Here is a 22,046-nt window from a genome sequence, read left to right as displayed (position 1 = left end):
CTGTTTCGTGGATAAGAAAATTAAAGCACAATGTTAAGGTTCTTTTCAAGTTATTGAATCTGGCTTAGGAACTTAAAAAAAATATATATATGTATATATTATTGATTTTTTTACAGAGAGGAAGAGAGAGGGATAGAGAGTTAGAAACATCGATGAGAGAGAAACATTATCAGCTGCCTCCTGCACACTCCCTTCTGGGAATGTGCCCGCAACCAAGGTACATGTCCTCGAACCTGGGACCTTTCAGTCTGCAGGCTGACGCTCTATCCACTGAGCCAAACCAGTTTCGGTTGGCCTAGGAACTTTTGATGTTTTTAACCTCATACATCTTTTTACTGTCCATAGAACATAGCCTAGTACCTTGACATAAATTAGGTTCTCAGTAAATGTAGATTTTATGAAAGATGAAATTTACACTACGAGTAGGTTGAAGATTTATATTTATATAAAGAAACAGGTAAAAATGGAACCCATGAACTTTCTTCTATAAGTATTTTGTTCTAAGAAGTGGAAAAGTATTCTGGGATTCTGTAACTTGTGGTTGCTTTTCACAATCATGTTTGTTCTTGCTTTAAGGTCTTTGTCCTTGCTATGCTCTTAATCTGGAATGCTCTTTTTTTCTATTCTTGTATGGCTGGTTCATTCTTGTCATTCAGATCTTAGCTTCACTGTCACCTCTCAGAGGTCCTCCTAAACCACCTAATCAAAATTACCATTTGTTAAATCCTCACCCAAGGATATTTTCCATTGATTTTTAGAGAGAGGGAGAGACAGAGAAAGAAAAACATGGATGAGACACATTGATTGTAATTTTTCTTTAATGATCTACATTGCATATTTGATTTTTGTTTTTCTGTTCTTTCCTACTTTCCTTCTGCTGCATTTCCAATGAGAATGTAAATTTCGTGAAAGAGGGACTTTCTTTGCCTTATTTGCTGATATATCTCCAGTGCTTAGAATGTGCCTAACATATAAACATACAGTTTATCTTTTTAATTAAAGAAGTAATTTTACATAAATGTTGTAAAATGCACGTTGTACATTTTATACAGTTTTAAAATTTGTGGAATCCTCTTTTTCTTTTAAAATTATACACTTTCATTTTATAGGACTGATAACTCTATTAAAAACCATTGGAATTCTACTATGCGAAGAAAAGTGGAACAGGAGGGCTATTTACAAGATGGAATAAAATTAGAACGATCTTCATCTAAACTCCAACACAAACCTTGTGCGACAATGGACCATTTGCAAACCCAGAATCAATTTTACATACCTGTTCAGGCACATATTTTTAATACTTTTATTATTTAAAAAAATGTTTAGTTGCTATATGGGAAGATATTGGTTTTATGAATAGGACAAATACAACATATAAAGGAGAAAAGATATTTGAATTTCCAAGCTGAAAAAATACTCCATAAGTTGTTAAAAAATTAGTGAAGGCTTATCTCTACATTCCTGATTGATAAATATTTTAGGGACAAAGTCATTAAAATATTTCCTTTTATATGTAATGTTTACATTATTTAGTTTAATAATTTAGTATATATGTTTCCTAATATCATTCTTTGAATCTTTGATTTAATATCTAAGAATTTTTGTTTAATTATAGTATTCCTTTTCTCTAAGATGTAAGTGCATATAAAATTATTTAAAAGAGAAAATAGTAAAATATCATTCAAGCCATCATTTTGGAGGGTGTAGTAAATAATTTTCTCTTTGATGGCATTTAACTTTGCTACCCCCCAACTAACCAACCAGTTGAGTAACTTCAATCTTCATTTTAAAAAGTTCACTAGAGGAGAGATTATCCAAGTTCATAATGGGGCAAGCTCTATTTTCCTTAGAGTGCATTTTCCGAGCTGTAAGAAATTTGTTTATTAGGAGTTTTAATAAGATTTGTTTTACATTTCCCTATCTAGCTATTTATCATGCCATTTTTCATGTAGAGCAATTCTTGGATCTTTTTATAATGTAAAAGTGAAGTTGACTATCTTCCAAAGACAAAATTTATGTTAAAAATGATGTTTAGTATGCCTCAGAATTGATTTTCTGTTAAATGGACATTTTTAAAGACATAATTTTAAAAGAAAGTAATGTAATCTTAATTTACAAATAGACATGTGAAGACAGTTATCTGCTGATACTCAATACCTTAAGATTTTTACATTTTTCTTTAGAGTCCTAGATTTCAGCAGTATATACAAACGGAAATGTTCTATTTCTATCTTAGAAAGATTATTTAAATTTTTTTTTTAACTCATAGAAATTCTTTTGACTCATTTTAAAAATTATTTGGGGTAAGGGAATGCTTAACAATCTCAATAAAAATATATTGGAAAGATAAGGATATTTCTTGTACTTTAAGAATTGTTTCCTTTTAATAATTATTGAAAGATGTATACGTAGTTCATTTAAACTACTAAAAGTTAATTTTAATTTTTACTTTAAAAATGTACTGATTTGAAATACTGTCACAGATTTTAATGAAAAATTAGAGAAAGATACCTTTCTAATCCATGGAGTTACCAATGGGATTGAGTGATAACTGATGCTAATCAAGTATTGTGAAAATTAAGTTTAATGTTAAAAGTTATGTATAATGATTCTGCATTAGATGGTGATTTAGATAGGCCATTGTGGGAAATACACAATATTACATTTAGACTTATTAGATATTAAGGTTTTAAAAAACACCTTTGCATATTTCCTTCCACCACTGCACATTAAATTTGTATGCAACTTTAAAATTCTATTTACAGATGCTTTAGAAAAGCAGGATAATTCTTAATCTATTATCAGAATATTCAAAAGTACATGAATGATTTTGACTTTTTTTTCTAAGACAAGCAATAGAAGAAGCCTCTGTTTTCATCTTTCTACCAAAAGGTTGCCACGGTGTGGAAGTAGGAGTAGGAAATATGAAAGTGGAAAAATTTGCTTTAGTTTCCATCTCTGTGAGTGCTTCATAAGGATTAACTCCTTCCTGTGAAAGATAGGAACACAATTACTTTGTGTTCCTAATAACAGACTTAAAAAATATTTGGTGGATATTATATTCAATAGAGTGATTGACTGATAAATCTAGGCCAAGTAATTCTCACATTTCATCTAGAATATAGATCTTTCCTAAGTGTTAATACTTTTTATTAGTAAACCCTTAAGGACAGAGTGGTAGTTACTAGATAAGAAACTATTGTTGGTATGGACATTCAAAGTTAACAAATACTTTCTGAGTTTTTAATGTAGCTATTTTGTCAAGAGTTTTTGTGCTTTGTCTCAGATTTTAAAGTATTAATGATTTAATTCTTAGATCCCGGGCTATCAGTATGTGTCACCTGAAGGCAATTGTATAGAACATGTTCAGACTTCTGCCTTTATTCAGGTAACTTTTTAAAAAATATATATATATTTTATTCATTTTTTTACAGAGAGGGAGAGAGAGTAGAAACATGGATGGGAGAGAAACATCTATCAGCTGCTTCCTGCACACCTCCTACTGGGGATGTGCCTGCAACAAGGTACATGCCCTTGACCAGAATTGAACCTGGGACCTTTTAGTCCACAGGCCACTGAGCCAAACCAGGTAGGGCTCAGGTAACTTTTTATTTATAATAAATCAAAGGAAATGCAAACATTATTAAAAGTCTAATAGTGCTTGTTTCCTCCTCCATAAAACTAGGACAAAAACAATACTAGCTGTCCTATTTGCTTTGAGTATTATAACATTAAAGGAGAAAGTTTGTTAAATGGGTTTGAGAAACATAAATTGTACAAATGTAAAGTGATTGTCAACACCAGTAAGATGATTCTTTTATTTTCCAACTTAATGCATTCAGGTTGTGAATGGACATATTTTTGCTAAACTGGTTAAAAATATGTACTAAGAGTCAATAAATTTAAAACATACATTTCTAAATTGATATAGATGATGCAGTATACATGTTTTATGCATTTAAATTTTCCAAATCTTTTAAGTTGTAAATATTTACCATCAACCTCTTTAGATACAGAGGGATTATGATACTGGGTATTTGGGATTTAGTAGTATTCAGCTTTAGAGAAAATAGATTTTGTGTTGTGTAGAAGAAAATAAAAATTAAAACACTAATAATATAATAAATTATGTAAGTAGTCTATTTTCTCTTATTTAACTTATTTTAGCAACCCTTTGTTGATGAAGATCCTGATAAGGAAAAAAAAATAAAGGAACTTGAGTTGCTTCTTATGTCAGCTGAGAATGAAGTTAGAAGAAAGCGAGTTCCATCGGTAAGAAATTAGGTTAAGTATTTAGATTTTATTGTTAGTATCTTTTATATGCTTTTATAGTTCTCATCAGCATTGACTTTCGTATGTCATAAAGTGGAACGCATATTCAGTATGACTTTAGATGTTAATAAAGACTAAGAATAGTCTAACTTGTTCCTTTGAGATTGCCTGATTTTGATATGCATCTCTTGGAGCATATTTTACAATGTTCACTATTAGGTGCTTCTTGAGTCATAAATGTCAAGCAGATTTAAGGTATGATTTTTGATATGTATATTTGTGAAAATGATGTGTAGTTTAGATTAGGCTTTGGTTTTATTTTAGACATCCCATGTAATTAAAGCCTTAGTAGAAAGACAAATAAAACTTGAAAAATAATTAGATGTATAGAGATTTATGCACTCCAAAATTGCTTTTATTCTCTCTTTGAATTTTTTCCCTATTTACTATATTTCCAATTGAATTCAGTAAATTGGAAAAAGTAATAACATTAAAATATGGAAAAAAGGAACATTTAGACTTTATACTCTCTCTAAAAAATTTTTTTTATATATATATATTTTATTGATTTTGTACAAAGAGGAAGGGAGAGAGATAGTTAGAAACATCGATGAGAGAGAGTCATTGATCAGCTGCCTCTTGCACACCCCCTACTGGGGATATACCCGCAACCAAGGTACATGCCCTTGACCGGAATCGAACCTGGGACCTTGCAGTCCACAGACCGACGCTCTACCGCTGAGCCAAACCGGTTTCGGCGCAATTTTTATTTTTAATAGTGATAGGTAACATTGGTTGAGTGCTTCCTATGGACTGGAGCAATGTTCTCTCTAAAATAATTTTAAATAAATTTAAAAATTCAGTTCCTTAGTTGCACTAACCGCATTTTGGTTGCCTATATGGTTAATGGCTTTCATACTGAGCAGCTTCAGATGCAGAACATTTTTATCACCTAAGAAAGTTTTATTGGACGGTGCAATACACTTTACATATTGTTTCTTTTCTCCTCCTACCCCCAGTATAATGAACATATAGCACTGTTTAAGGTGTACAACATAATGATTTGACTTATGTTGTGAAATGATTACCACTTAAGTTTAGTGTTAGCAATCATCTAATATAGGCACAAAAAATGTTTTTTCCTTATGATTAGAACTCTTAGGTTCTACTCTCTTAACTTTCAAATTACATATTGTTTCTTTTTATTTTATTGATTTCCAAGAGGAAGAGAGAGAGAGAGAGAGAAACATCAATGATGAGAGAAAATCATTGATTCGCTGCCTCCTACATGTCTGCCCACCCTGCACTGGGGACCAAGCTCGAAACCTGGGCACGTGCCCTTGACCCACATCAAAGCTGAGACCCTTTAGTCTGCAGGCTGATGTTCTATCCACTGAGCCACATAATTGTAGCCCAGCTAGGGCTACATAATTGTTTCTTAATCATGACTTTTCAAAGTCTCTCTCCCTTTTTTTTTTTTTTTTTTTTTTTTTTTAATGGGACACTAGGAAACTATGCTCAAAAGATAAGTAAGTTGTCTGGTATACATCACTGGAGAGAGAAAGAAAATGACACTGTCCCTGACCTCAAAGGATTTACTTTGCAGTGGGAACAGAGGCAGGAAACAGTATATTGTGTGGAAAAATAGGTCACAAAGTTTTACAGGAGCACAAAGGAGAGGTGTCTAATTGAGAATCAGGTAGCCAGGGTTCCTGGAAGAAATTATATTTGAACTCAGACTTAAAAGATAGGCAGTATATCAGCAAAGTAAGTGAACTAAGTCAATATAAACTAGAGGCCCGATGGATAAAGATACGTGCAAGAATGGGCCTTCCTTCCCCTGGCTGCCAGTACTGCCTTCGTACTGGCCAGAGCCGCCTTTCTGCCTTCCCACGCTGCACAGAGGCCTGCGTCTCGCCCTGCCCCCAGCCACTTGGCACCTGCATATGCAAATTAACCCGCCACCTTTGTTGGGTTAATTTGAATACACACCCCTGATTGGCTGGTGGGCATCACGAAGGTATAGTCAATTTGTATCCTTCTCTTTTATTAGTGTAGATGGAACAGTAGTGAAAAGTAGTCAGGTGGAGTACTTTCCAATTTTTAAAAAAATATATTTTATTGATTTTTTACAGAGAGGAAGAGAGAGGGAAAGAGAGTTAGAAACATCCATGAGGAAAAATCATTAATCAGCTGCCTCTTGCACACCCCCTACTGGGGATGTGCCCACAACTAAAGTACATGTCCCTGACCGGAATCGAATCTGGGACCTTTCAGTCCGCAGCCGACGCTCTATCCACTGAGCCAAACTGGTTTCGGCAACTTTCCAATGTTTTATCTTAAATGAGGAATATAAGTTTTCCCTGGTCAGTAGGTTGGTCAACATTCTAGGGAGCAGCAGTTTGAACAAAGGCACTCTGGGGTAAAAGACTAACTCAACAGGGAATCACAAGTACTATAATTGGGTATTCCCTGGGAGAGGGAAGTATCTTTCCGGATATGAAGTTTGAAAGGTAGAGGCCAGATTCTAAGAGTTTGGACATGCTTGTTTTATCTCACTATGATTTTGTAAATTTAAAAATACATTTAGAAAAAATAAATAGAATTAAGATATGAAGTTTAATGAAAATTTTTATTTTCAATTTTGAGGAAAGACAGTATATTTGCTACTATATTTACAGCTGAAATGTGAAGTATGTTATTCTAGAAAATAACTTACTTAAAATATAAATTTATGCTTAGGTTGAAATGACAATTAACATTCACATTTTTTGGTGTGCTTTTAGCAGCCTGGAAGCTTTTCTAGCTGGTCTGGTAGTTTCCTCATGGATGATAGCACATCCAATACTCTAAACAGCCTCGAGGAGCACTCTAGTGAGATTTACAGTATGGATGAAAATCAGACAATGGCTGCTCAGCAGAATTCACCCACAAAGTTCCTGGCCGTGGAGGCAAATGCTGTGCTGTCCTCTCTACAGACCATCCCAGAATTTGCAGAGACTCTAGAACTTATTGAATCTGTAAGTCTGAAATTGTGAGATTATCAAAAGCTCAATTTCAGTTACATAGTTTTATTTAGAAACTCAGTTGAATGGACACTGACCAGTTTTATGTTAAGCATTACTTTGACATGCTTAATTTCGCTCTGATAATTTCGCTCTGGAAAAAAAAAATGTAAATCTTTCTCAACTATGTACCTTGTATGGAATTTTTTAAAATTTAAAATTTAACAATTTATTCTTTGTTAAATATATTAGAGATAGTTGGGAACCAGAGAAAACTATAAGGAAGAAAATTAAAATTTTCCATAAGCCAAGAGTTAATAATTTAAGGTATTTCCTTTCAGGCTGTGTTTTATACATATAAAACATAGATATTCATATATTTTTAAAGCCAAAGATTCACTTATATGTTATGCTTCTATATAACCCCCCACATTATATCATGAGCATGTCCCTGTTTTCTTAACTATTTTTTAAATTTGAATTGTTTCATAGTATTCTATCATATGTATGTAACAAAATTTATTTATGCAATATACTATTATTAAACATTTAGGTGGTGTTTAGTTTTTCAGTATTATGTAAAGCTTTGTGCAAAATTATGATTATGCTTAGGTTAAATTTCATTTTTGGATCAAAGTGTATGACCATTTTGAAGATGTTTCGTACACAATCCCAAATGATTATGTAGAAATTGATAATATTTTTCTGATGTGGAATAGAGTGTGAAATTTTATGATGAATTGTTTTCTAATAATGTACAGTAACTTGTTCCTTTTATTTAAAATACTTTGACATTTTATTTTATTTATTTATTTTTTAATATATATTTTATTGATTTTGTGCAGAGAGGAAGGGAGAGAGATAGTTAGAAACATCGATGAGAGAGAGTCATTGATCAGCTGCCTCTTGCACACCCCCTACTGGGGGTATGCCCGCAACCAAGGTACATGCCCTTGACCGGAATCGAACCCGGGACCCTTCAGTCCCCAAGCCAACGCTCAATCCATTGAGCCAAACCGGTCTCGGCTAAAATGCTTTGACATTTTAAATTGCCCAGCTACTGAATTAGAATATTATTTTGGGATATTCCAAATTAGAGTCATAGTAAAACCATAATTTGTTCCTCTCAAATGCTTTTGCTTAAAAAAAAATGAACAAGGAAAGAAAAGCCTATTTCTACTGAGAAAAATTAGTAGCTAGTTAACTGTGGAAATTATCCCAAGTTCAAGATCAGATTTCACTAGGTTGCAACATAACTCAAAGAATTTGATTTATTGCAGGATCCTGTAGCGTGGAGTGATGTCACCAGCTTTGATCTTACTGGTGCCACTGCTTCTCCTGTCAAGTCCACTCCAGTTAAACTGATGCGAATTCAGCACAACGAAGGTGCCATGGAATGTCAGTTTAATGTCAGCCTTGTACTTGAAGGGAAAAAAAACAGTTGCAGTGGTGCAGAAAGTGAGGCGGTTCCTTTAACATCCCCAAATGTGGCCAAGTTTAGTACTCCACCAACCATTCTCAGAAAGAAGAGAAGAACACGAATGGGTCAGTCCCCAGGCAGTGAACTTAGCGATGGCACGTTCAGCGATGGCAGTAATACAGCATTAAAACACACACCGGTGAAAACACTACCATTTTCTCCTTCACAGGTAGCAATGTTTCTGTTTATCTTTTCAAATGTTGATGAGCTAGATTAAATTACATCTTTAATATCTTGCTAGTGGTTCATTGCTTTGATATCAGATAAAAAATAGATAATGTACTTAAATGTATGCATGAGCATGCTAAGCTCTGATAAATTAGAAGGTATCTCACAAAGTATAGTAATGGCATTAGAATGTCTTAAAATTTTTAGAGTTAAAAGCAATGTTTTAGATGTAGTTCCACATCTTTAATAGGCCTCATCAGGAAATAGACTCAGAAAGGTAAAATGACTTGTCTATATTATCTAATGGCAGAGCTGAGACTGATATCAAGTATTCTGAGTAGCTATTCAACAGATATCGGGTATATGTAGCCATAGACAACTGCTCACTATGAGAATTTTATGTCAGAAGATTTTCTAAGGATGTCAGTAACTACTTACTTTTTCCTGTACTTTTTATGTGCCCCAGCAGCAGATACTTTTATCAGAGCAAACTGTATCTCTTTTTCTTTTTTCTTTTTCTTTTTTTAAAATAAATTTTTATTGTTCATATTATTACAAATGTTCCCTTCTCCCCCCTTCTCACCCCACCCTCTGCTCTTTCCCCACCCCCCATTGTCCTCATCCATAGGTGCACAGTTTATGTTCAGTCTCTTCCCACATCCCCCTCTCCCCTTTTCCCCAAGAATAAACAGTTCACTCCCCTTCCATACCTCTGATTCTATTATATTCAACAGTTAATATTGTTCCTCAGATTTTTTTTTTTTTTTAGTTTCCTTGGTTTTTAGATTCACTTGATAGTTACGTATTTGTTGTTCATAATTTTTATCTTTATTTACTTTCTCTTCTGAAAGAACCCCCTTCAGCAATTCATATAATTCTGGTTTGGTGGTGATGAACTCCTTTAGCTTTTTTTTATTAGTGAAGCTCTTTATCTGACCTTCGAATCTGAGTGATAGCTTTGCTGGATAGATTATCTTTGGCTGTAGGTTCTTGCTATTCATCACCTTGAATATTTCTTGCCATTCCTGTCTGGCCTGCATGGTTTCTGTTGAGAAATCAGCTGACAATCGTATAGGTGCTCCTTTATAGGTAACTACCTTCTTTGCTCTTGCTTCTTTTAATATTCTCTCTTTGTCTTTTGCTCTTGGAATCTTAATTATGATTTGTCTTGGTGTGGTCCTCTTTGGATTCCTTTTGTTTGGAGTTCTGTGCGCTTCCTGGACTTGTAAGTCTAATTCTTTCACCAGGTGGGGAAAGTTTTCTGTCACTATTTCTTTCAGTATGTTTTCGATATCTTGCTCTCATCTTCTGGGACCCCCATAATTCTGATGTTGGTTCGCTTGAAGTTGTCCCAGAGGTTTCTTACATTATCTTCAACTTTCTGGATTCTCTGGCCTTCTTACTTCTGCGGAGGAGTGTCTTCTGGCTCTTTATGTTCCAAATCTTTGACTTGATTCTTGCGATCTTCCATTCTGTTTTTAGGACTCCATAAAATATTTTTTTATTTCAGACAATGTATTCTTTATTTCTTGTTGATCCCTTATTATTTCTAGTTGATCCCTTTTCATATCTTCATAGGTCTTGTTTATTTTATCGGCCTTTTCTAGGAGATTCTTGAACAACCTTATAAGTGTGGTTTTGAACTCTATATCCAGTTGCTTTTTGTCCTCCATTTCTTTCGTTTGTGATCTATTTGGTTTAGGCATTTTCACAGGCAGCTTTCCTGATGGGGCGGGGTTTCAGGGTGGAGCCTACAGCCTTGGCTTCCGTCAGCCCCGCCCTATGCAACTCCTGAGACTCAGGGTCCTTCAGTACTTGTTGCGAGCGCCTCTGAGAGAAAGGTGCCCTCGATTTTCGCCTGCTGCCAAACTGTCTATGCTCTCCCCCAATGAGTCCGGTATTGGGGTTCAATTCAGTTGGTAGTGGGATTGGAGGTGGCGTTCAGAGCAGTCTGGAGCCCCTGTCTCCTTCCCGTCAGGGCAATCCCGCTGCACAGCCGGCTGGCTCTTCTCTGCGCGCAGTGTGCGCGCCTTCGGGACCTCCTTTCGCCGCTTCCCCGGAGTCCTGCCTTACAGCCCGGCTCCCTATGGATGAGCCTGGGTCCCCGGGGTCTGGCCTAGAATTGGGGTTCAGAGCAGTTGGAGCTGGGCCCAGCACAGTCGGAGCTTTTCTCTCCTTCCCGCTTGGGACCGCCAGCCAGGCACTCGGCCTCCCTCCTCTCTGGCTCTGTCCTCTCCGCGCGCGCCGCATGTCTCCGTACCTTGGGCTTTTACAGCTCCTCCGCGCTTCCTTCTGGTTTTCTCCTTGCTTCTTGTTGTAGAATTTCCAGTCAGTCGACTTTCCTGTAGTTCTGGGTAATGTCCATTTTATATTTTAGTTGTATTTTGTTGAAATTGTTGTGTGCGGCTGCGGCTAGTTGCCTACCCGAGCAGCCATCTTGGATTCTCTCACTCTGTGTCTTTTTCTTAATGAACACTATGTTTTAGGCTAAGTACTAATGCACTTAAAAATATATATATATATATTGCCGGGACTGGTTTGGCTCAGTGGATAGAGCGTCGGCCTGCGGACTGAAGGGTCCCGGATTTGATTCCGGTTGGGGGCATGTACCTTGGTTGTGGGCACATCCCCGGTGGGAGGTGTGCAAGAGGCAGCTGGTTGATGTTTCTCTCTCATCGACATTTCTGGCTCTCTATCTCTCTCCCTTCATCTCTGTAGAATATGAATAAAATATATATATATATATATATATATATATATATATATATATATATATATACATATATATTTTTAGTCCTCACCTGAGGGTATTTTTTTCCATTGATTTTTAGGGCGAAGAGATTTTTAGAAGAGAGAGGAAAAGACAGAGAGAGAAACATGGATGTGAGAGAAACACATTGATTGGTTGGCTCCTAACCAAGGTATATATCCTTGACAGGAATCAAGCCTGGATCCTTTGGTCTGCAGGCCAAAAAGCTCTAATCACAACCAAACTGGGTAGGGCCTAAATACATTTATTATAACATTTCAGTTAATCTTCTTTCAAAAAACCTTAGGAGTTCAGTGGAATGAAATTCAGAAGTTAAGTTGTTCAGGTTAGTAAGAGATAGAGCTGGTGTTTGGTGTCCTGACAGAGATTAAAACATTTTATGGGAGAAGAAGGAAATTTAATGCTCAAATATACTTGGAGGGTGCTGAGATATTATTGGAGGTGTTTTGATGTTGGGAAGATGAGGGGAGTCTGGCAGGACACAGTTACCATGTTTTCTGAAAATTGTGCCTTCTCCTCCTTCAAGGGGTGTCATTTACATAGATTGTAATGTGAATAGTGTGACCCTGACTCCAACCGCAGCCCAGCCTTCAAAATTACAAAGCTCCTAGAGGAAAGTAAAACAGGCTTGGGCACACTAGTAATTTTTTGGTGGAGTGTAAATTCTAAAGTGGAAAGTGGCTGAGAAGGTGAGACATGATTATAAAGACCTCATATTCAATGGCAAAGAGCTTAAATTTTATCCTGTAATTGACTAGAGGCCCGGTGCATGAAAATTCATGCACTGGAGGCAGGGATCCCTCAGCCCAGCCTGCCTACTCTCACAGTCTGGGAGCCCTGAGGGCAGGAGGCTACCCGGTGATCAGGGGAAGGTGATGCCCCCATCACACCTTGCTGCTGACACTGCTGGCAGTGCAAGCCTTGGGTGGCCCTGGGTGGCTGAGCAGCTGGCTTCCGAGGCTTGCCTGTGCCTTGGGTGTTGGCTGTGCAGTTGACATCTGAGGCTTGCCTGCACCTCAGGCAGGTCCTGGGGGGCTGAGGGCCCTGGGGGACTCCGGAGGCAGGGACGAGAGCAGCTGGACCCATCTGGAGGTGGGTCTGGCTGAGGGGACTGGGCACCACAATCTTGTGGCTGTGGGACCACCATCTTTGTAAGGGTGTGATGGTCAATTAGAATATTTCCTCTTTATTAGATAAGATGGGCATTGCTGTAGGATTTTAAGAGGGTTTGACTGCTAATTTTAGGGTTAAATATTTTTCAAATATTAGGATCCAAAAGTGATAGAGCTAAAATTCATCCTGTGTGGCAATTTCCACTTCTTTCTACCTCTATTTTTAATCTATTAGCTACAAAAATAAATTAGTACTTCACAGTTGTATGTAAGTTAAGATCCAGTGAGTAAAGTGTGTCATTTGGAAAATAGACTGTGTGATACCAGTTTTGGCTGCTTGGAGGTTCTGAGCTGTGTGGTAAATAGTAAATTTGCCAGACAGTGTATTTCTCATCAGCAAAGCATTATTCTGAATTCAAAGTATTCTCACAGAAAAGGACACTTAAGATCACTTATTAATAAATGAGTAAAACTTCTTTTCAGTTACACTGTTGTGCAAAGCTGTTCCATTTAACACAAGAGCTGTTTCTGGTTTCTGGATTTCTATTTGGTAACATCTTGTTTTAAAGGTTTTGTACTGTTTCTTAACTTTTGAATATTTGTTAACTATTTCTTGCATGCCTATTATGTGCTAAACACTGTTCTAATTTCTGGGAAGGCAGTGATGAACAAAACAAAAATTCCTGCCCTCCTGGAGCTTAATTTCCCTGGAGCGGAATGTAAATGTGGTATTATTGGCAATCCTTTTCTAGAAAAATTGGGAAACAATTTGAAAATTTTATCAGTTTAATAGAATTATGTTCTAGAAATTATCTATAAACTTTTTTTTTTATTTTTTTTTAAGTTTTTTAACACATGCTCTGGAAATGAACAAGTTAATATAGAGAATCCTTCATTTACATCAACCCCTATTTGTGGGCAGAAAGTTCTTATTACAACTCCTCTTCATAAGGAAACAACTCCCAAAGATCAAAAGGAAAATGTAGGGTAAGTAGATATTAAATAATTATGTTAGAGAAAATTAGAAGATTAGATTTTAAGAATAGGTTAACTTTTTATCCATTTATGCACATATCATATTCCCTATCCATATGGGACTTAGAACTGAAAAAAAAAATCGTCACCTTACATTTTATTCTTAGAAGACTGAAAACCAACTAAATGCAGTATAAAACTTTGAATTCAAGCAAAACAACATTTTTACTGTTTTTTTTTTCCTACATTAGTTCTCTTTTCTATTTTAAGATAATTGATTGGAATAAGAATTAGTTTTAGCAGGCATACTCTACAATTGTCCTGTAATCTATAATAATAAAAGCATAATATGCTAATTAGACTGGATAGCCAGATGTCCTTCCGGATGAAGCTGCAGCAGCTGAGGTAGAGGCAGTTAAGGGCGATCAGGCAGGAAGAGTGGTTAGGGATGATCAGGCAGGCAGGTGAGCAGTTAGGGGTGATCAGACAGGCAGGCAAGCAATTAGGGGCATCAGGCAGGCAGGCAGGCAATGTTTTTTAGGGGCAATCAGGTAGAAGGTAGAGGCAGTTAGGGGTTGATGAGTCAGGCAGACAGGTGAGTGCTTACGAACCAGTTGGCCAGATTGCGAGAGGGTGCAGGCTGGGCTGAGGGACCCTTCCCACCCTCCACCTCCATGCATGAATTTCATACACTGGGCCCCTAGTGTTTAAATAAAGCATGTGTATATGCAAGATAAATTTAGTGTGTGCTTTTTATCATGATTTTACCTTCCTAATTCCTATGAAGACAAATTTTGATTGTAATATAAATATCTACATGATTGGATAGGTTTAGAACACCTACGATTAGAAGATCTATATTGGGTACCACACCAAGAACTCCTACTCCTTTTAAAAATGCGCTAGCTGCTCAGGAGAAAAAATATGGACCGCTAAAAATTGTGGTATGTATACTCTTTTTAAGAATTTTCCTAATTTTAATTTAAAAAGTTTTATTTTTATCCTTGGTTTTTAACATTTTAAAAAATGCTGTTCACTGAAGGTGATAAAAATTTTGTCTCTTATAAGTTTGACTTTGTGTAAATCTTTCTTTTTTGACTTGTAAATAAGCCTTTGCTTGGCTATTGTGAATTTTTACTTTATGCTATATCATAGAGAGAGCAAACCAAGTATCAGCAGAGCTCTTTTCTTAACACTAAAACTAAGCTTTTTGTAATTTCAGTAGTAGTTATCTGTAGTAGAATAAAATAATTTTAATATTTTAATATACATAAGCACTTTCCTAATATTTTTAAAATTGATTGATCAGGATATCCCTTTAAGGTTCAGTTTTCTCTTCTGTTCAATGGATTTGATAAAATGCACTCCAGAGGGTTATTGTGAAGATAAAAGAGATAATAGAAGTAAATCTGGTGGAGCTAAGTTTTAAGTAAAATGTGCTTAATTAGTTGCCTCTAATAAGATAATTTTAATAATAGTGCAGGCAACAATAGTTCATATATATGTGAAAAAGTGCCACGCTTCATTCAATGCTTACAAGGTATTAATACAATATTGTTTTTGCCAAAAACCTGGTTAGTTTATTAATTTATTCAACTTATGTATCAAAAGGGGACTGTGAGAAAAGCCACTAATGAAAAAGTAAAAGAGCTGGGTTTTTATATGGGAGAAAAAGGAATTGGTATAAAAGACTTTTTAAAAACCCTTTAAAAAACAATTTAGTCACAGCCACTTGCCTTTCTGGAAGAAGATATTCGGGAAGTTTTAAAAGAAGAAACTGGAACGGACATATTCCTCAAAGAGGAAGATGAACCTGTTTACAAAAGCTGCAAACAAGAGGTAATCTTTTGGTGTCATTGTTACTAAAAGACTTATCATGGGCAAGTGACTTTTCCATATGTTTTTATTATAAATTATTCATTCTAGCATACTGCTTCCGTGAAGAAAGTCAGAAAATCACTAGTTTTGGATAATTGGGAAAAAGAAGAACCAGGTCCTCAGCTATTGACTGAAGACATTCCAGACACACAGGTTTGTAAAGCTTTTTAAAAAATAATGGTTGCTGTGAGTTCTAGTGCTTCTTGTTTCTTAGTCATTGTGTTCTATTCATTAGAGCGTCATATAAAGTTTCCTTTAGAGTTATTCTGCTTAATTCAGAAAGAAGCATGTAACTGTAGAGAATATTTCTTTTTACTTCCTTGCTTTTTATATGTTTTTGTTTTGAGAGGAGTTGGGTCTCTTTTGTGGATGATATAAAAAAAATAGTTCTTAAAACTTTAAATTTCAAAAAAAAACCAAAACTTTAAATTTCAGTATTTATCTTTGGCTCATTTCTAAAATATTTAATTCTACTACATTACTAGAAATTTCATCAGAGTCAAAAAATTTCTTAGAGGAAAATTAACAAGGCTTCCACTACCCTTACTCAATAGTCCCTCTATTTGTCACTATTTTTGAATTAGTTATTTTATTTTCCTCTTTCTTTTTTTCCCTCTCTTAGTCAGAAAATATATTTACAACATCTTTATTAATGATACCATTATTGGAAATACATGACAATAGGTGCAACTTGACTCCTGAAAAACAAGATATAAATTCAACCAACAAAACATATACACTTAATAAAAAGAAACCAAACCCTAACACTTCCAAAGTTGTCACATTGGAAAAGAATCTTCAGGTATGAATTTATAAATTTCTTTTAATGATTTTTGCTATTGTTTATTCAGTTATCACTTTGGACTTACTGATCACAAATTATGCTTTTTCTCTTTAAATTAGACATTGACTATAACAGTAACTAAACATTCGTTATTATTTTGCCACTCAAACTAGACAATTGGAATTGTAGTGGGCTTTTGAGAGACTCCTTTATCAGGCCACATATAAACTAACAATTGGAATTGCAGTGAGAGATTTGTCTGGTGATTTCCTGATCACTATTGCATTTTTCCCTTCATTTCCTTTTCCTCTCTCCTTCCCTCTTTTCCTTCCACATTGGTTAATAAAATTATATAGGTTTCAGGTGTACAATTCTATACTGCATCTTCTGTATTATATTGTATTATATAACAACCACAATTGTATAACAACCACAAGTCAAGTCTCCTTTCATCACCATTTATACCCCTTTACCCTCTTCTACTTCTGTCTACCTCCTTTCCCTTTGGTGATCACCATAATGTTGTTGGTGTCTATGAGGTGAGTGTGTGGTGGTTTTTGTTGTTGTTTGTTTGTTTGTTTTTTTTACTTAATCCCTTCACTTTTTTCACCCAGCCCTGCAACCCCCCTCTTGCCTGTTCTCTGTATCTATAAGTCTGTTTCTATTTTGTTTGCTAGTTTACTTTATTCATTAGATTTCACATATGAGTGAAATCATATGGTACTTGTCTTTCTCTGACTGGCTTATTTTACTTAGCATAATACTCTTCAGGTCCATCCATGCAGTTGCAAAAGGTAAGATATCCTTCTTTACAGCTGTACTACTGTATTCCATTGTGTAAATGTACCACAGCTTTTTTATCCATTCTTCTACTGATGGACACTTGGGCTGCTTCCAAATCTTGGTCATTATAAGTAATGCTGCAATGAACATAGGGGTGTGTATTATTTCATTTTTAAACTAAAGATATCTAAATTCACTTCTGGCACCTCTTTTCCTATTACACATAAATATAGCTTGAAAGAGTAAGTAGTTGGAATCAGATGCAGCTTGATTTTGTTGATATAATGGGGTTCCAGTGAACTTTTTGGCTCAAAAGTTGTAAAATAAAGTCCGTCCCATGTCCCCCCACAGTTGCTATGCAGCCATTATGTAGTTGCAAATGAAGGCTGGAAATTTTTTACTATGTTATCTAAGAATTTAAACCAGAGAATTTGAGAGTTCATTGAGGAGGAAGTTTTTATACCACAATGACTGCAGCACCGGCATCCCTGACATTTACCGTATTTTCTGGCGTATAAGACGACCCCCTAATTTTACAGTTAAAACATAGGTTTAGGCCTATATTCGCTGTATAAGACTACCCCCCACTTCCGAGGCAACACCAGTTCTTTTTTTAATAGACCGCCTCTCTGACTCTGGCAAATCTGAGCAGGCTTTTTACTAGAACACAGTGTAGCTTCGGGTACAGAACATGTATAATTTGCATGCATAAAAAGCCTGCTTGGATTGGCTGAGTTAGAGAGTTGGTCTATTAAAAAAAGAACTGGTGTTGCCTCAGAAGTGGGGGGTAGTCTTATACAGCGAATATAGGCCTAAACCTATGCTTTAACTGTAAAAATTAGGGGGTCGTCTTATATGCCGGAAAATACGGTAAGCATTCCTTGAAAACATCTTTGGCAATCAAGTATAGCCACCTCATGTCTGTCTTGAGCCAATGCCCTCAAAGAGCCTTGCAGCATATTCTCTTAATTCATTTAAGATAATTGGATTTCCTAGTGTTTAATACAAAGCTTTTCAGGAAAATTTATTACACAGCAGGTCATACCTATAAGGTAATAATCTTTATAATAAGGGCAGAAAACACATGAAACAAACATAAACTTGGCTTTGTGCTATGACTGTATTTCTTACTTTCCAAGACATAAAGCTTTTAAACTGTCTCCACAGGCATGTGAACAATATAGATAGCCAAAGAAATGACCATAAATATTTCAGTATGTAATTTTAAAGCATAACATTATTTAAAAAGAATCACAATGCCATTATCCAAACATTTTTATAACTACTTATCAAATATCCAATCATTTAAAATAATTACCTTTTAATCGTGTAATTGTGAAGTATTATGGATAATTGTTTTAATAATTTTAACATTACTATTAATATTTCCTCTCTAGTCAAACTGTGAATGGGAAACAGTGGTTTATGGGAAGACAGAAGACCAACTCATCATGACTGAACAAGCAAGAAGATACTTGAGCACTTACACAGCTACCAGCAGCACTTCAAGAGCTCTCATACTGTAATTGTTATTAAAGCTGATGAAATGCCCCACTCCCTAAGTATAGCCTATACTAAATTAAGTTGCAATGAAATTTGTGTCAATTAATTGTTTTTAAGGTTTTAATACAGCCCTAAAACGGTTTGCATCTTTATTCATACTAAGCAGGCAGAAAGCTAAGCCGCTTAAGGGGTAGGAAGTTTTGTAATTTATCTTTTAAGATATGAGATTTTTTAAAATTGTTTTTAAAGAGCAAGATGGAAAAAATCATATTAGACTGTTTATGGATATTCTAAAAGCAAATTCTCACATATTTTCTTCAGAAGATATATGTTGTTACTCTCTTAATGCTGCAGTTTCGTTACAGAGTATGTGTAATTTCTGAAATTAGTCTGTATGGGAAGCACACATGGTTTTATGAAGTACTTTTGCCAACGTGCTGATTTATTTAGCCTACCATTTACAAAGAAACACAATGGAAAGGAAGTTGAAGGATAGAACGTTGCACTACTAAATTTTGGTATTTTTCAAAAACAATAAAATTAACTACAGTGTTAAATGTATTTATTTGAGCATAGTACTGAAAACAAAATGCATGGAAAAAGGGTTTTTTATTTTGTAAAGAGTCAGTATTTTTTTCATAAGTCTCAGAAGATCTGAGAGTTTGTTGAATGTATTGTACAGTATATTGGAGCAGGAAAACTTTGTAAATTGGAAAGAAGTCTGTTTTTATAATTTATTTTCATTTTTAAAGCTTAAATGTAGATATTTATACCTATACAGGGTGTCTAGAAGCCAGTGTTGTTTCCTGTTGTTATAGCTAACATAAGAACAATTTTGACTTTTAAGTATGAAACAATAAGTTATAGCTGCAAAGAATATAATATCTATACTGTTTGTCACATCTACCTAAGTATTGCACTATGCCCTTTAAATCATGTTGGTTACAAAGTAGTTCTAAAAATGTACTAAATAATAATTTAATATTTTTTTTTAAAATTATACGGGGAGGGTTCATATAAATTAATCTGGTAATTTGTATATGTGTTTGAAATTTTTGCATTTTGTTTAAAAAATAATATGGTACTTTGGTCCCTAAAAACAGTTTTGCACTTAGAAGTTTGTTATATTACTATATGTTTCAGAAATAGAGAACATTATCTTTTATTTATAAAAATATTTTGTCCTTTAAAAAAATGTTTTGTGTTTCTCTACAGGTTACAACAATTGCTTCAGTTGCCTGTTTTAGGTGTTTGCACTTATTTTTCTTCTTGAAAGAATGTCTTTATTTGCTTTTTGTGTAGAGATTTTATGTAATATTTTTGAGACATGAAATAGTGTGCTGTCAACTTAAACACTGACAGGTAAATAGAATTGTACACTGTAGTTTTAATTTTTATTTATAATTGACACACTCTCTCCCTCTCCACCCCTGAAGTATGCTGCTATGAGAGAAGGAAAGAGCAACCACCACTTCACTGTTTGAAAAGAGAAAAAGCAAATGATGGCAGGTTCTCAAGTTAACTTAATGGAATCAACCATTACCAGGCAAATTCTTGCAAATACCAAAATACTATGCCTTTAAGACAAAAACAGCTTAAGATTTTCTAACGTCTCCATGTTAATAGAAATGGAAATACTAAGTATTTTAATGCCTAGCTCTTGAATAGTAGACCTAATAGAGTTTTAAGCTGTTTAAATCCACTAGTTCATTGTTGCATATCAGATGTAGTGAGAAGTGAAGAAAATGTCTAGTACTAAGATTATGCCTTGTTGATAACAAATAAATGGACCAATTGGAATCTTCTTAGCATCTTTGTTAAGTATGTTGATTGCTTCCTAATTAGTGAATTCTCATAGAAATTTCACTTTGTAAAACCAAATGATTGTAGCAAAAATATACTGGATCATTTCAATTTTAGTTGCCTTGAATTAATAGCACATAATGGTTCATTTTTTTGTTTTTTTGCTTTTTTAATTATTTTTTAATTTATGTAGCCCTTGGATGTACATAGTATCCAATCACCAAAGTATAATATTTTAGGAGAACTATATTTTTTAAAGCATAATTTTTCTTAAGCATTAAATTACTCCAAAGGTAGCATATTGCAAAGAAGCCTGGGATTATTGGATATAGTACTACTTGGGTTGGTATTGGTTGAATCCTTCAGTTAACTGCTTTGTTGCTTTTTGCAAGAACTTTTAAAATCTTAAGCATGTCAGGCATCTTAAGTCACCTTTATACTGTTGTGATCATTTGAATTTCTTTCGGTATGTTATAAAAATGCCAGACGTACATGTAGCAGCCATACTTGCATGGAAACTAGTACACATATATAATACTGTATTTCCTTGTAAGGTTTTCATATTAATACAGCAATTACCCTGACTAAATTGAGTTTCTTGATGTATTGAAAAACTTTTCATTGCGAGGGAATCTTGCTTACAGTGTTGACTATTAACATTAGAAATAAAGCATTTGTGTACAAGTTCATTTGGCATTGCTCATTTCCCTTTGGTTTTGTGTGTTTTGCTATTCATTGAACCTTACCCCAAAATTCTGTCATCAGAGCTCTATTCTCCTTTAGGACTCCCTTTATGGGTGATTCTATCTGTTAACACAATTCTTGAGCCTCTTTCTGAGCCATACTTGAAACTATCTTTCAATAGTGTGACTCTCTGTCCTCTTAAATACATCATGTCTTCTTTTTCTCAACTTAGACCTGCCCTGCCTTTGTTCTGCCCCTTAGTGGTGTGGCCTTCCCTTCGATCATCTAATGAGAAGTCTCCTGTCCTTCCCTCACCCCTCATATTGAAATCTGTTGTAAATTCTCTGCCTGCATAAGACCACTGTTCTAGTTCCATTCCTTAATTACTTAATTGGATTATTTCACTTAATCACTCAGATCTCCCTTCTTCAGACACATAAAGAAACCGTTCAGTGACATCTCGGTGTCACCTGGGCATCACCTGGGCAAGGCCAACTGGTTCACTAGTCAGGTCTGTGCATTACTACATTGCCTGGGTGAATTCATACAGATGTCACCTTTAGCTTTCTAAGCTCATAAATTTGATGGATTCATCGCCAGAAATGAGTTCACCTCTCAGTAGACTGCTTATATTAAGTGTGAGACTGACACATGAAGCAAGTGTGCAGTGTAACTGCTGAGAGGACAAGGCAGACATCTTATACTAGCTAATAAAGAGGGAATATGCTAATTGACTGCCCTGCCCTCAAAGATGGTAGCACCCACAGCCAATAAGGAGGGAATATGTTAATTGCCCCACCCTCAAAGATGGTGGCACCCATAGCCACAA

At 35.2% G+C, this 22,046-nt stretch overlaps 1 protein-coding gene across 8 annotated transcripts in view; it reads left to right on the top strand.

Annotated features, from left to right (window-relative positions):
• Positions 1–21,220, top strand: part of MYBL1 (MYB proto-oncogene like 1) — a 32,405-nt gene extending 11,185 nt beyond the window's left edge. For 3 of the 8 annotated variants that reach the window (XM_036437039.2, XM_036437036.2, XM_036437038.2), the window contains 11 exons: positions 1,110–1,284; positions 3,317–3,388; positions 4,168–4,272; positions 7,059–7,292; positions 8,558–8,926; positions 13,652–13,794; positions 14,612–14,726; positions 15,505–15,621; positions 15,709–15,813; positions 16,283–16,462; positions 18,625–21,220. In XM_036437039.2, coding sequence (XP_036292932.1) covers positions 1,110–1,284; positions 3,317–3,388; positions 4,168–4,272; positions 7,059–7,292; positions 8,558–8,926; positions 13,652–13,794; positions 14,612–14,726; positions 15,505–15,621; positions 15,709–15,813; positions 16,283–16,462; positions 18,625–18,753 — 1,744 coding nt within the window. In that variant the 3' untranslated portion in view covers positions 18,754–21,220. The remainder of the gene's footprint in view (positions 1–1,109; positions 1,285–3,316; positions 3,389–4,167; positions 4,273–7,058; positions 7,293–8,557; positions 8,927–13,651; positions 13,795–14,611; positions 14,727–15,504; positions 15,622–15,708; positions 15,814–16,282; positions 16,463–18,624) is intronic. The other 5 variants (XM_036437040.2, XM_036437041.2, XM_036437037.2 and 2 more) reach the window with 4 other exon arrangements.
• The last annotated feature ends 826 nt before the right edge of the window (positions 21,221–22,046 follow it).

This window comes from Pipistrellus kuhlii, unplaced genomic scaffold (assembly GCF_014108245.1).
Source record: "Pipistrellus kuhlii isolate mPipKuh1 unplaced genomic scaffold, mPipKuh1.p scaffold_m20_p_14, whole genome shotgun sequence".
NCBI classification, from domain to species: Eukaryota; Metazoa; Chordata; class Mammalia; order Chiroptera; family Vespertilionidae; genus Pipistrellus; species Pipistrellus kuhlii.
The sequence above is the reverse complement of the archived record's forward strand: the minus strand, read 5'-3'. Positions and strand labels throughout refer to the sequence as shown.